This window comes from Cuculus canorus, chromosome 3 (genome assembly GCF_017976375.1).
Source record: "Cuculus canorus isolate bCucCan1 chromosome 3, bCucCan1.pri, whole genome shotgun sequence".
Classification (NCBI taxonomy): domain Eukaryota; kingdom Metazoa; phylum Chordata; class Aves; order Cuculiformes; family Cuculidae; genus Cuculus; species Cuculus canorus.
In genome coordinates this window covers 44120455-44135862 of record NC_071403.1, presented here as the reverse complement: position 1 = coordinate 44135862, position 15408 = coordinate 44120455, and the positions used below count along the sequence as shown (strand labels likewise).

Genomic DNA, 15408 nt, shown 5'->3' with positions numbered 1-15408 from the left:
CTGTCAGTCAGACCTCACTGCCAGGGAAAGTCATGGAACAGGTCATCTTGGGTGCCATCTCACAGCACATACAGGTCAAAAAAGTCCTGGAGATCCTCCCCCTGTACTCGGCACTGATGAGGTCACAGCTCGAGTACTGTGTTCAGTTCTGGGGCCCTCACTATAAGAAAGACATTGAGGCTCTGGAGTGTGTCCAGAGAAGAGTGATGAAACTGGTGAAGGGGCTGGAGAACAAGTCTTGCAAAGAGTGATTGAGGAAACTGGAGTTGTTTAGCCTGGAGGAGGCTGAGGGGAGACCTTATTGCTTTCTACAACTACCTGAAAGGAGGTTGCAAACAGGTGGGTGTTGGTCTCTTCTCCCAAGTGACAGGTGATAGGACAATAGGGAATGGCGTCAAGCTGCTTCAGGAGAAGTTTAGATTGGACATTAGGAAAATTTCTTCACAGAAGGGGTCATTGGGCACTGGCAGAGGCTGCCCAGGGAGGTGATTGAGTCACTAACCATGGAGGTGTTTAAAAGGCAGGTAGATGAGGTGCTTAGGGACATCATTTAGTAGTAGACAGGTAGGGCTGGAGTTTATGATCTCCAAGGTCTTTTCCAACCTAATGATCCTATGATTTCTGTGGAACTATTAAGCACCAGCATCCATACAGAAAACACCTGTGCAGAGCAGAAAAAAGTATTGACTTAGATGTTCTTGAAAATAACACTACTAGCTAACTATGTTGTGGAAAATTATTAGTAGTTTTTCCATGTTGACTATATAAAACTGGAGAAAATGATCACAACTCCATCCATATACAGGAGAGATCTCTAAGCAGCTTCAGTCTAGACTCCATTGTGCAATTCAGTTTGCACCCAAGGGACACATGAAAACACTGCTATAATTCGGAAGGGTGTTCTTATTATTTTAAGAAAGTGAATTTAAAATTTTGGCTGAATAGCAGAGAAAGCAAATCTAATTTGAGCTTCTATATTCAGTTCAACTGTAGCATTTGCTCTTCACAAACTACATGAGTGTTGTTGCTGAAGACTTTTAGGCACAAAGAAATTCTGGCTTTAGAAATGTGTCAAAGTCAAGAAGAAGAATCCCTGCAGTGGCATAAGACTATCAGCAATGACAGGTATCTCTCACATTGAGATATTTATTGGTGTAGAATGATATTATTTCCCTTATTTTCATTTAAACTTCACAAGCCTTTGTTGTGTTGCACAAGATCAGACATTAAGAAAAACTTCTTCACAGAAAGGGTAATCAAGCACTGAAACTGGTTGCCCAAGGAGGGAAGAGGAGGTGCTTGGGGACATGATTGAGTAGTGGACAGTCTTGGTTGATGATCTCCAAGATTTTTTCCAGCCTTATGATTCTATAAGATATATATAACATTGTCTACAACTGAGAAATGAGAAAATGGAGATTAAAACTGACCAATGACACTATGGTGAACTAGCTCGGAACTGAAAAAATAGTAAAAGACAACTCACTCTTCTTTATTTAAAAGTGAAATGTTTTCCCTGGGAGTTTGAAGCTCCTTCTACTATATGCTTAGGAGAAAGATATGGAAAGACTTCACCTGATGGTAACTTCATTTAATTCCTACAACAATGCTAAGGGTGTAAATTTAGAGAAAAGTTCTCAGAAGCAGCGCACTAGGGATTATTTTGTTGGTAGGCAGGACATGCAGTGGGAGGATAGACGCAGCAGGACTTTCGCTGCCTCGTCAAACCATAATGTCTTCTGCAAACTAAGGAGATGCTTTCAATCAAATAGTTCTACTAAAGAACTTTGGACACTTCATTCTTTTTTTATTTTTTTATTAGTTGTCATTCTTTGACATGATGAATACTTACAGCAGTATGTTAAAAAAGATACAGTTAAGTCTCTTGGCATCACTGCATAGCAGTCACAGCATTTTCACACAATCTAGTGCTTCCTTTCAGAATGATGCATATGGCATATATACGCACATATGAGGGCTGATTCTTGGTCCCAGTGAAGTTGGTGGGACCAGTGTTTGGCCCATAGACTTGTATAAGATATGTGAATATGTATATATAAAATGCTTTACAATAAACATGACATATACAATCTTGAATTTAAAGATAAGCAGAATATACTTTACATCCAACTCAAACTTATGCTCTTCACTTAAAGTTTATGTACCTAAAATATTGGATGGATTATAGAAACAAATAGTAGAACAATAATTTGCACCAATCAAAGTAATTTGGATACACATTCATGGCATGAGCTTGCCTTGGGTTTGTATTTTGAAGTGGCTTTTTTGGATTTGCAGGATCTTAATTCAAATTTAAGCATTGATATTTATTTTTTGTGGGTCATGAGCAGGGGATGGTGGCATCAGCAGGGGAATGGGAGTACTTTATGGACAACTCAGCTGAGTGGCTTTAAAAATACAAGGCTATGAATTATGACTGGTACCCTGATACCTGAAAATAAAATTAAAACTACTTCAATCTTTCTCCTTTCCAAGGAAACTCAGTTTGGAAGGGCTAGTATTCATTCTGTCTCTGTTTTGTTGGAAACTTTTAACAGGCATTTCAACCACAGACTGGAAAAGCTGGTGAGATAGCTATGCAGTGGGAAAATGGGTTTGTCTCATTTACTCTGGTAGCAACCTTCTCACTGATCATTTGGGGAGATGTTGATTTCCTTCATGAAAACGAATAGTTTACAGGAAAATAATTGGCCCATGTTGTCGATTAGGTTACATACAACTGCAGATCATGTGGGTTTTTTTCTTTCAGAGACTCTACTTAATCTCTGCTACTTTTCTTTCCTCTGTTTCTGTGTTTTAAACGTACACATCTTGAACAGTCCTTCTTTCCTCTTTTGGTTGTTGTCTGGAACACTGAACAACACTGTTGTCTGGACCCTTAAAAAGCCAAAGGTAGGCAAAATCTTTACTTAACAAAAAAGCATACATATGCATTATTTTAATCAGCCTAGAAGTTTCACTTATCGTCACTTTATTTTGTTATATTATTATTGTTATTTATACAGAATTTTCCTCTTTCATGGTATGAAACCTGCCTTTAAAGAAATTAGGTTTTAATCTAAAGAAATATATTTCTAAGGTATAAAAGTGTTTTAAACTCCTGCTTCTAGCAGTTTTCTGCTTCCTTCCTTATATGAAAAAACTGAGTTTTAAAACAGAATCTTCTAGCTGCGCTGGCCCAATAAGAAAACAAATTACAAGGGTTTTCTGTGATGTGGCTAATAGGACTGACAAGACACAAGTCTGTATTACCTACATAGATGTTTTGGGTTTTTTTCTGTGCATCTAGCATTCTGTTGGCATCTTCGGGAGAAATCCCAGTACAGAAGTGTCCTCCGAACTAGAAAATAACAAATACATACCATAATCGTATATACTGAGCAGTGGTGCTATTGGATGTGCTATATTGGGTGTGGTTTGGCTGGGAAATCAGACAGTACCACTTTGCATTGCAGACCCTAGTGAATTTGGCTGCCAGACATCTGCTGCCAGAGGCTAACTTTTCAGCATGCTTTTGTCTAGAGCACCTGAGGCAAACTGGCCCAGAACCAAATTTGTGTAATGGGTTTGGCTTACAAGTACAGAAGCATTTCTGGAACCACCCAGAACCTATTTCAAGGATTGTTTCATTAGACAAGGTCATTGAAATCCAGCAAGGATGTTCAGTGCACCGAAAAACCTCACAGCCTGTTCATTTCAAGAGCAGCTTTTCCAAGTTGCAAAGTTTTAACTTGGTAAGAGCAGACTTGTAATGGACCCTGTAGGCTCTAATTACAGAAAAGATCTAGATTTTACTGTAGCTATAACCGAACTCGATTTGTACCTAAGCTTTCCTGTTGGACCTGTTTTCTGGAAGCTCCTCAGAAACAGCTCAATAATGTATCTGTCAAGAGCTTTTTATGCTGCTAGACACCGTGTTTGTTTAACTAAACTTCAGAGCATTTCAAAAAAATTCTTTGAACTAGATGGAAAATGGCTTCAATTTCTCAGTAAAAAGACAAAACAAGGGAAAATAGATCCGTTTGTACGTATTTAAGTGCTTCTAAGCAGCACATTACACTGCTCGTGTAATGTCCTAATAATTGCCCTAAATCTGTTAGGAGAACGAAACATACACCTAAAAAGCTGCAAAGTGGCGATGCTCCCACCTCCACCATCAGGTGGTTAAAAAGACATTTGTGTTCTGTAGTTAGAAATAATTTTATTCTACTACAAGTCTTTTTCTTTGATTGTTATGGTACTTTCTGATTTGTGAGTCCCATTTAGAAAAGGGAGGAAGAAGAATATTTTCACTGCTTATAGCTTACAAGACAGCAGAGGAGAAGAAAAACAATGTTCTTGGGATGCTCTGTGTTCTCAGAGGGATCTCCACCTTCCTATTTCACTGGGTTGCAGTCTCTTTTCCTGAAGCTAAATGTCCACTAAATTAGTAAAGTAAAACATCCTTTTACTAAAAGTTAGGCTTTTCATTTTCCTTTAAACATAGTAGTCACCTTATGAGCATGAACACTTTGTCTAATAAGGTCAATATTCCCAGGAACTGATAAAAATTCTATCAGATTTCCCCTCGCACTTTTATGACTACACATTATCTTTCTCAAACACCAACTTAAATACCTCTTTCTTCGTTGGCTTCTCCAAGTCATCCATACTCAAACAAGATTATATGGCCATATCTGCTAGTTCTTTTGGAAAACAGCTATACAGATTTGATGTACTGGGGGGTTACAACACTACTTCACTTTATCTCAATGCAATTAATTTTTCTAGGGGCAGAGGAAAACGGGACAATCCCTTTGGTGCAATGCAGTAGTGTCAGAGAACACAATCTTGTTGAAAAGATGGAAATTTAAAGAAAATTTTACAAAAGTTATCCGAACTGAAGTTGTTCATGGCATCAATAAGGCCAAGCATGAGACCACAGAAAATTCCTCAGCTACTATGATAGTTAAGAGGATTTTTCTTAAAAGTTTGACTGAAATGCTTTTTTTTCCTTCATTTAGTAAGACTGATCTAAAAGTCAGTTGAAGTATTAATGAAAAGAAAAATACAAATGAAAAAATATTTTATGCTGGCTATCTAAGGAGGGAATGTGGGGGAAAATCAGTTACACTGCAACATCACTCAGGAAAACAATTGGACTCCAGAAATACCAGAATAACGTGATTTTTAGGTCACTAAGCTATTCAATAGAACTTCACACTTTTAAATAAATGGTAATCCAGTTGAACTGCAGAATTATGTGGTGTTGCTGTGGGTTTTGGTTTTTTTTGAACTTGAACTTCAGGCTATGTGAAGCTTTTGCCTAAACCGAATGTGCAAGGGGCCATGGATTAACAACACGGACCCGTATGGAATGTGTTTGAAGTTTTGAAGAAGTTATCCTGCCAGACCTTATTCCTTAATGACCTTTGATACACCTTAGATAGTGGAAAGGCAGTTCAGAACCGTATCTTGTGATCATATGATTTTGGCAGCTATCAGATGATGAAGGATGCTAAAAGTTAAGGCTTTTATCCACAAACAATGGTGTATATTAATAAACTCTATACCATATTTACAAATGCTTTCTCTTGTATTAAAACAGTATTCTGTTCACAGTGCCAATGTTTTTACAGGTAGCAATCCCACAGTACTCCAGTATTTTGGCATGGGAATCAGTAGCAGTTTGTATTTACAGAGACTGTACACGTATGAATATAAACATGTTACTTGAAACAGTACTCAAAAGATAGATCTGTTCGTGTTTCAAAGGTTTAGACTGCACAACACCTTCCCTTTTGTTTGCGAGGGCATATTGTTCCTTGCAACGAGAAGATGCCTGTCTTTTATCCAAAGTGGCATAAAAATGATTACCAAAATGAGCCTTGTTACACCGGAGTTGTGTACATGGAGAGTAACTTCAGTCCAAGTTTTATAGATCTGGTGTTTAGTGCACAGAATACAAAAGTTAAAAAGGGTTTTTTTTAATTACTAAAATAACCAGACTCTCTCTGCCCTCTGTGAGAGCTGTCTCACTCAGCCAGTGTCCTCTGGATGCTGAAGATGCTGGTGGTTTAATGTGCAGCCCAGCTGCCAGCCTGGAAAGCGTATGGTGCTCTGGGCCTATATACATATGTCACAGTATGACTCATGGTAACTGTATATATAACCAAGAGTGCCTCTGTCTCCCCTGTTCTCTCAATAATCCTTCCTGCTTCATGGCAGCTGTAGCCAGCCCAGCTTCAGTACTGCTCACTGGGACTCCACACCAAGGCAGTTCATGATCAGAAGTGACGAATGACATCAGGCATACGCAGAACAAAGACTGGGGAGAGGAACGTGAAGGAGATCCAGAAAGGAACCCAGCAGAACTGCAGGCTTGTTAGTGAGAGCCCTTGCAGCTTCTGCTTCACCAATTTTTCCCTTTCCAGGGTCTTGACGACAGGTTCCTACCTCCCTTGGATTTTGTTTGCTGCTGTGATCAAGACAGAGATAGCAGTGCTATACAGAAAAGTGCAAAGCTGCCACTAAGGAGTCTCTTCTTCATTTAAAGTCTGTTCTTGGCTGCCAGTCACTTGACCTGAGTGGTCATTGCTCCTACTACTGCTGTGTTGCTTGTGGAGCAAACTCCTCCACTTGGCCTTGTTCCTCCTGAGATGGTTTAGCATATTTTCAGATAGGGGGGTTTCACCTGTAAACTGGGCCCACTTCTCAAATAGTGGCTCAACGATGTACGTCATGAACCCTGGGGAAAAACACAAAGGACAGCAAGTGAAGAACAAATTAATTCCCTGAGTGCGTTGCCCCACAGAGTGCCTCCAGAGAATGTAGCAATATATGTGGCAAAAACCCAGATGACACCTCAAACAGCCATCAACCTCTTTTGAAATCATAGTTTTTCACCAGAGCACGTTACAAGATGTGGCTCTATCTGTGTGTTTGACAGTAAAATCTAAGAGAGACACCATCCTTTTCTGAGGAGATTTCAGACAACAAAGTAACTGAATCACACGCGCTGGCTGTGATTCTTTTCTGCAGATATTAGAATGACCTTCTTTTTTCCCCTATGCAATGACTCCTTTGCCTTTCTGTTCAATATTTGGCTTAGATAGGTTTCTTTTTGTATATTTTTATTTAGAATGTGAATCGTGACTTCTTATGGTACTTACAATTCTTACTGTTAAAAAAACTAGATTGAGAAAAAAAGAAAAGGTTCTCTTTGAGCTTGTGTCATACTGAGATAAACACAGAGAGATGACAACAAAACTAGTACTTGCCGATCTGTATGCTTGGTATTGTATCCTTCTGTTGATTACAAAGGGGGCTTATTTCCAGTTCAAATTTTTGTTCCAGGTCACCTGCAAAAAGAAAGAAAAGAAAATAATTTGCTGCCGCTTATCTCTCTTCTCCATACCTATGTCAGAGTCTTGCAGTGACTACAAACGTGTGGATTTGAGCGGCTGACCATGTTAACTGTCTAAATACCTTCATTTTTGGGACTTTGTTTAAGGTATCAGAGAAACTGAGTGTGCACACAAAGAAAAAGCTCACTAAGGATAGGTGATTTTTGAATGAACACTTAATCTAAGCACTTACATGTTCTGAAGACCTTAACTTTAAAAACAGGCTCTCACATGAAATATTTTTAGGACAATTTAGTTCAGTTACTTCATGTTCAAATGTCTTCCTATGGAAAAAAAAGGTAGAATATATACTTTATAAGAAATTAATCTCTGTTATTATATTACTATAGTATGAGTCGGGCAGCACGATGGTCAGCTGTGTCTGCCCTAACAAATAACAAGGGCCAAAGCATGGGCTCGGGCAACACGTTTTTATGTGTCAGGTGCTATAGAATTCAAGTAATAAATGTGGAAAAAGAGCTATAGCATTCACCTTATAAACGTCCCTCATCCAGAGGGACCTGGATAAGCTAAAGAAGTGGGTCTGTGTAAACCTAATGAGACCAAGTGCAAGGTCTTACACCTGGGTTGGGGCAATCCATGGCTTCTATACAGCAGTGGGGGAGAACATGATTGAGAGCAGCCCTGTGGAGAAGGACTTGGGGTGCTGGTGGATGAGAAGCTCAACACGAGTCATCGATGTGTGCCTGCAGCCCAGAAGGCCAACCATATCCTGGGCTGCATCAAAAGAAGTCAAGGACCAGCAAGAAGACCTTGACCAGCAGGTCAAGGGAAGTGATTTTCCCCCTCTACTATGCTCTTGTGAGACCTCATCTGGAGTACTGTGTCCAGTTCTGAATCCTCAGCACAAGGAGGACAAGGAACAGTTGGAACGGGTTCAGAGGAGGGCAATGAAGATTATCAGAAGAATGGAGCACCTCTGCTATGAGGACAGGCTGAGAGAGTTGGGGTTGTTCAGCCTGGAGAAGAGAAGGCTCTAGGGAGACCTTACAGCGGCCTTCCAGTACCTGGAGGGAGCCTACAGGAAAGCTGGGGAGGGACTTTGTATTACAAAGGCTTGTAGTGATAGAACGAGGGGGAATAGCGTTAAATTGGATGGGGAAGATTTAGATTATACATGAGTAAGAAATTCTTCATGATGAGGGGTGAGACACTGACACAGGTTGCCCAGGAAAGCTGTGGGTGGCCCATTCCTGGAGGTGTTCAAGGCCAGGTTGGATGGGGCCTTGAGCTGTCTGGTCTGGTGGGAGATGTCCCTGCCCATGGCAGGGCATTGGAACTGGATGGGCTTTAAGGTCCCTTCCAACCCCAACCATTCTATGATTCTATGAAAAAGGATGAAATTAAAAGTTTTGTTTTCTAATTGTGGTATAACTGGGTATCAGGTACAAGCCTTTGCTGCTGCACTGAACTTATATCACTAATTCCCTCTGTCAGCCATGAAGTCCCAAGAGCCACCTGCATAGGACTGACTCAAGACAGCAGTCAGACTTGAAACAAAGTGGTTGGCCAAACTCCTAGCAACCTTCATGACACAGTATTTGACTCATCGGAACAGGAAGTCTCCAGGTGTAGACAGCCCTGAAGACATCTGCAGGCAGCGTCTGCTTGTGACTGGCCTCGCTGCATGTTTCAAATTGTTGAAGAAGAGCCTGGCTGGGGGATCTGCTCACTCCAGATGCCATCTCAGACTGCCTCTGCCGCAGAATTACCAAATTCAGCATCGAGAACATGCTTATAAACACTCAGTAGAAACTATTACTGCAAATGTAGAAATGGTCACACAAGACAGTCTTCTGCACACAGCTGAAACAGTTACGAGATATTTTTTTACATAGTTGAAAGTAATCAACAGCAATGCTCATGCATATGCTGGAGTGGTCACAGAGAATCACAGGCCTGATGGACAGAAGAATATGGGAAAAATGTAGCTCAGGGAGTCTCATTCACTCCAGCTGAAGCTGCTGCTGCCATCTGGACAGCAATCACCTGTCCTGCTAAAGAGACTGCATTTCCCCACGCAATCAGTACTCCATGCAAACATTGCTGTAAATTAGTTAAGGTTGGCTGTTTTTTAAACAAACATTCTGAGTGCCACACATTCACCCTCTGTAATTGTTAACCTTCTCCAAGACACTGCCAGGGGACACTCCACTGCATGAGGTACAGACCCTTTCCTGTCTACGTACGGGACGGAAGGGAGACTAAGTATGTGCAAGCTAAGCTGCACACTTTCCTTCAGCCAATAATACTTCATCCATTTGATTTACTAATAAGGATGTAGTGAGGGATGGTTATAAGATATTTATTTAGTCTTGATATACATCTGACTAAATAAACCTGCATCTGGTCAGTTGTTTATATCGCTTCAAAAGCAACAAAGTCAAAAAGACATTTTGCCAGCTTAAAACTGACAATGGCTGAAAATTAACTTGCTGACCCATTTGTCCTTGTTATGGACTAACTGTACTAGTTACCAGCTCAAACGTGGCTTAAGTTTGTATTGCAGAATTTTAAATGAATCGAGAACTTTGTTGTGTGCTCTCTCAGTGTTTGTACCACTTGCCTTCAGCTCTCAGGATGCTCTGAACAAAGAATTTAGTGGTGATTAAACTCTGCTGCACCCTGTGTTGTAGCACAGCATGACCTTGCCTATGCAGATAGAGCCAAATGGTGTAATTACTGTGTTTAAGAAAAACCCTGACTGACTGCACTCTCTGCAGGGGTTTGAAAACATTTGCAATAGGTCCTAGCTGAGCACTGGTTTGCCTACTTTGGCCCTTTCAACAGAGTTAGAAGAGCCTGGCATGCTGGGAACTGTGTTTGAACCCTTTCTCTGCATTTGTGTGCAGAAGAATGTGTTGTATTTGGGAAACAGTGAGGGTAAGGCTCCCATCAGAGTGGTAACAGGAGCATGAAAAGGGAGATAAAACACAGTGGACGGCGGCAGGAATTTGGTGCAGTGTAGCCCTGGCACCATTCCAGCTCAGAAGAGCTAATGGTGATTGGAAGGTTCTCAGAGAAGAATCCATCCGTGAGCTCCCCAGCCGAATTCACAGCAGAGCCCCCCCTCTTCCTGCCTGATGCTGCTGCTGCAACAGTGAGGGCAAAGAAATACTTGCTGCTGTTCTGTCCCTTCCTTTTCAAATGAGGTAGAGTATCTCTTCATCTCATTCTTGAGAGGCATTTCAAGGCAAACTGGGTAGGCTGAATGCTACCTCTGTCTTGTCACATAAAAAACCTGAAAGGGGACCGCTGCAAGTGAAGAGGCTGACCTTGCCGGTAAAACTCTTCACAGACCCGTTCGCTCCACTGTTTGCTCAGATCCCAGAGCCGGCAAGGGTTGCAAATGTCAGCGCACTTGAGTGCAATCTGAAAGCAAAGAGAGAGGTAGTGATGAGAAAACACAGCGTCTAGCACTGTTTTCGTGGCCTGCAGCCACGAAACTCTCAGGCCTCACCAGGAATGCTGGGAAGGTTTAAGAACACCTTTTAGAGACTCAGCCTCACCCAAATAAGCCTTCTGAGGAAAGAACATTTATTTAAGCTGCAAACAAAACTTTCATTCAGCCCTCCGCTTTAGCATAGTGAGAACAAGAGGAGGGCCAAATTCCAAGGCTGCAAAGTCTTTTGGATATTCCTTGCAAGTAATAAGCCAACAAAAGCCTCGGGCTGGCTCCTGCTGACTGCCTGGCTCAGCATCCATGGCTGATGACAAGGAAGAGAAGAGCCAAGCTGGTGTATGACTATTTGGGCATAATTTCTCTGCGGTCTCAGTGAGTGACCTTATATCTTACTTCAATCACACTTAATGTCTGCATATTTTTGTTTACAAAGCTAAGTACAGGGCTCTCCGGACTCCCCGTGGCTTGGTTTCACTTAGTTAACTAATACTTTTAAGTGCTTTGCAGAGGAATGAATGCAGGAGGGCAAGAGGTTTTTAAAATCAAGTAACTGCTTCAGAAAAGTAAACCACGTAATAGTCTGTCTGCCTTACTGCCTTGTTTCTTCACAGATCGAATACAGTCAGTTTGCCTGACAGAGGTCAAAAATCATTCTGGAATCCGGGAGGAAAATAGAAATATTTCCTGTGTAAATTCAGACCTGTGAACTAGAGGAGGGAAGTCTCCAAGTCACTTTCTTTCTTGATTAAATTGATTAGCCTTAATGTAACCATCTGTTACAAGATCATGTCAAACATTCTTTAACTTATCCTTATGAATCAAGTTTTCTTGACATTTTATTTCTTTTCTTCTTCCACAGCTAAACTACCAGAAAAATAAATTGTACCATTTCTGTGCCCTAGGTCCTCTCTTCAAGAAAGCACATAAAAAATGTTTTGCCATAGTTGAGATCTGTAATCCCTCTGCCTTTGAATTTTGCACAACTTTCTTGCCTGATCTGTAAGCCCATCGCGCTGCCCGGCATGGTCCATGCAGGAATCTGACAGAAGACAGTTTTTCATGGAGACAAGCAGATTACTACATTTCCCATGCTGGTGGAGGGGGAAGAATTAACAGAACACACTTCTTTCTTTGCAGCATCACCTTTCCTGGAACCTTGACAAAGTGATAACATGCACATGTTTGTTTTACTAACGATAACTATTACTTAAAACTCCTTCACGTATTCAAGAGAGAAACTGATGTAATTTCTCCTAAGAAGCATGTATATGCAGATACTTCAATCGCAAAAAATGCTTTAATAGGTAGAGACTTATTCTGAAGAGCCTGTTATTGATGGCAGCTTAGGTGGAAGAACCAGTTTGAATCTATTTGATTTTTAAATGAAGCATAGTTTCTTCATTAGCTGGGTAGATCCAACAGAGAAGCACCTGCTGCCATGGCAACAACTGTCTCTGCAGAGGCAGTTTCTGAACATCCATTCCTGAATGGGACTTGAACGCTCGACGTCAGGCTGTCTTGGAAACAACACAGACAAGGGGGCACTCCTGCATGGTGCTAGGAAGTAACACTGATGAAGTGACATTTACCAGAAGAGAAAATATAATCGAAGCGCTACCTGGCAAGATAAGCAGCGGTCTGGAAATGAAATTATTAATAGCTTATCTTCATTTCTCAGCATTTGACACTCTCCTGTATCTGTTGCATTCACAGTTTTTTAACTCAAGGAAATTATATAAGAAAATAGTGGAGGCACCTTATGCTTGCCTGATAATGCCAAGTGGCTGAAGCAAAGAGTTTATGGTGATAGATAAGAAGATGCTGAGTCCAGACACGTTACCATATGCTATTCTAATGTATACTAGGAAATACTGTGACTTGAAAAATGAATAAAAAGCAATAGTAGAAAAATATTTTGTAAAGTTACCTGGAGCATAAAATGTCTGTCTTGTGCATCCTCCAGCCTCAAATCCTGATTGTCAAGGTGAGATTTCAGACGGATCAAGAACTCATTCTGCCTGTTGATGTCTGTTGCCAGGATCAGGGAGCCCAACTGCTGCTCGATGTCCTGTCTGCAGTTAAGGAAAATAAGCCCCTTCAGCCATGCAACTGTTGAACATCAATAGCTCAAAACCACTTGCTGTGGAACATAGCTAGCATAAGCCCCCGCTTTCTTTATAGATCCAGTCTGATCTGTTTAGTCTGTCTCTTCAGGGGTTTGCAGGGTACTATTGTTCTAGCAGCCTAAATGGATTCAGGAGGAATAGATAATGTAGAAGAAAAACGTTGGCAAAGATAGTTCTGAAAGCTTCTGAAAAGCGCTAGGAAAGTAAAACAAAACCCCAAAACAACAGCATGATGCATCTAGAAAAATGCTCTTGCTTCAGCTGGGTGCCGAATATAGCAGCTTTAAAAGCCGCAGCTGAAGTTGTAAAGGACTGATGTTCTGTGAAGTAGGAGTGGAGTTGTCGGTATGATGCAAACAATTTCTGGAGGGGTATGGAGCTTATAGCTTCCAGGTAACTTATTTATATTCTTGGTAAGGTCACTTGTGATCGAAACTTAGCATTGCAGGCTGTACATTTCCTCAATCTCCATTACTTGGCAGGAGTAACATCACACAAAAGCAGAAGGTAAAAAGTTAACTCAACATAAGCACCTTGGTGCTTTTTCTTTTGTTTCACCCAAAAACACAATGAAGACTGAACCCCCTCAGTCAGATGTGGACAACCTGAGAAGTCTCAATACTACTTGACCAAAATCCTTCATTTTTCTATTTCATGCTTTTTAATGACTAAATATTTCCATATTTGGTTGGTGCTATTTGTGTGATGTAAAACACAAAATGTCAACAAAGGATCTGAAAAGATTCATTTCCTGCTGGGACTCCCAATGCTTCTGGCATTGGCAGTGGCTATTCCAACGCTGCAGAAGTGGCAGCACCTTAGAAAGTACTTCTGCTGAATAACTTTGTCTCATGATTTCATACTGGCCACAAAAGAGCGCAGGAAGTTCACCCTATTCTGAAGCCTGGGCCTCTTTGCCACTGTCCTTATAAGAAGAATGAAGGAAGCCATGCAATAGTTTGAGTGATGCATTTCCTCCAGCAGACACTTACGTCACCTCCCTGGGCAGATGGGCGAGAAGCCGTGACTCTCGAAGCATGCCTATTGTAGATCGCCAGTGATGATTTTCTAGCACTGAAACGTTCTAGGGAGAAATAAAAGGAATACATTTAAGGATTAGGCAGATATCTGTGGTACACATACAGACTTGCCACCCCACATGGAGCTGCTTGGAAGTGCGCAAGCCTAAAATGTGTGCTTTTTAGCCACCTTTTTGATTTGAGGAATTGGCCTGGATTTCTAGAGCGAGGCACCTTGTGGTTCTACATTGCCCAGCTAAGGTTAGCCCTAGAGTCCTGTTCTACTGTTTTTGAGCCCTGCTGTGAACAGAGGAGCTAATCTCATCTGAGAGGGAAATAGCTTGCCTTTTAACAGATTTATTAACAAATTAATTAAAACATGCAGACAGGAAAAAGAAAACTAGAAATTTCCCTTGGAGTCAGGGAACCGGAAGCTGCCTGCAGCTGCTCAGTGAAAGCAAAAGGAGTATCAGTATCACTGAGCAGCTGCAGGCTTCAGCAATTTAGTCTGCAACAAATTTTCAGTCCCCTCCAGTGAATGGCACAGTCCTCAGTCATCCACAACAACATGCACAGTGTGAAGAAGTTGACCGTCACCTAACAATAGGGACACTCTCAGGGGAGTTATGGCATCTGATCCCAGTTTGAAGCAGTTTATGTGTTTTGCAGTAGATGAGCATTGCATTAAAAAAAAAACCAAACACAACTAAACCTTCTAGACAGGTAGCAGAGCGAGGACTCCACCCTGTCATTGCCAACTGGAAAACAACTCAAAATCCCTCTCTCTGGCCACTGTTAGTCTCTGTCTCCCTTCAACGCAGTCCCACAGCTCTAAAGTGTAGCTGCATTAGTGCTGCCTTTCCTGCTGGATGTGATGCACATCTTCCACTTCTTCAAGAGGGACTGAACACTACTTTCTCCTTAAGGTTTCCCTATCCTCCTTTTTAATCCAGTCATATCTAATGACTGTTGAAACACTAAACATTGCCAGTAACCAAGATCATATTTGCATTTTTATCATCTTGTCAGTATTTATCTTGAAATTTTGTGCTGAAAATCAGTACAGAGGTGTGAGGCAAATTTGATTGATTTCCCATGATAATATTTTTTGCAGTATATTTGATTGCTTTTGAATTCACACAATCGGTGATATGTTGCTTTGGTTGTGTTTGGTCTTCTCCTCCCCAGCCCCAATAGAAATCGCAGATACTAGGGAAAAAAAATGAAACCAAAACCAACCCTCAAACTTTCCAACTGTGCAAAGACTAAGTCCTTTTTCCTTGAAAGAGCTGACAGACTCAGAACTCAGGATCAGCTATGCAATACCTAATATATTTGACAGCAATTCTGCTCATTAGCCAACTTAAATATCCCTCTTCTCCTTTTGCCTAAATACATCAGGATGGACTTTTGCAACCCTGCACTCTGACCAA

The 15408-nt window shown here is 41.1% G+C and overlaps 1 protein-coding gene across 3 annotated transcripts in view; it reads right to left on the bottom strand.

Moving 5' to 3' along the window:
- Window positions 1-1820: 1820 nt before the first annotated feature.
- The window catches only part of PDE7B (phosphodiesterase 7B), a 180455-nt gene continuing 166867 nt past the window's right edge, over window positions 1821-15408 (bottom strand). For all 3 annotated transcript variants that reach the window (XM_054061457.1, XM_009557468.2, XM_054061459.1), the window contains 5 exons: window positions 13949-14040; window positions 12758-12902; window positions 10703-10799; window positions 7281-7361; window positions 1821-6748 (listed from right to left, as the gene is read on the bottom strand). In XM_054061457.1, the coding sequence (XP_053917432.1) occupies window positions 6531-6748; window positions 7281-7361; window positions 10703-10799; window positions 12758-12902; window positions 13949-14040 (633 nt within the window). In that variant the 3' untranslated portion in view covers window positions 1821-6530. The remainder of the gene's footprint in view (window positions 6749-7280; window positions 7362-10702; window positions 10800-12757; window positions 12903-13948; window positions 14041-15408) is intronic.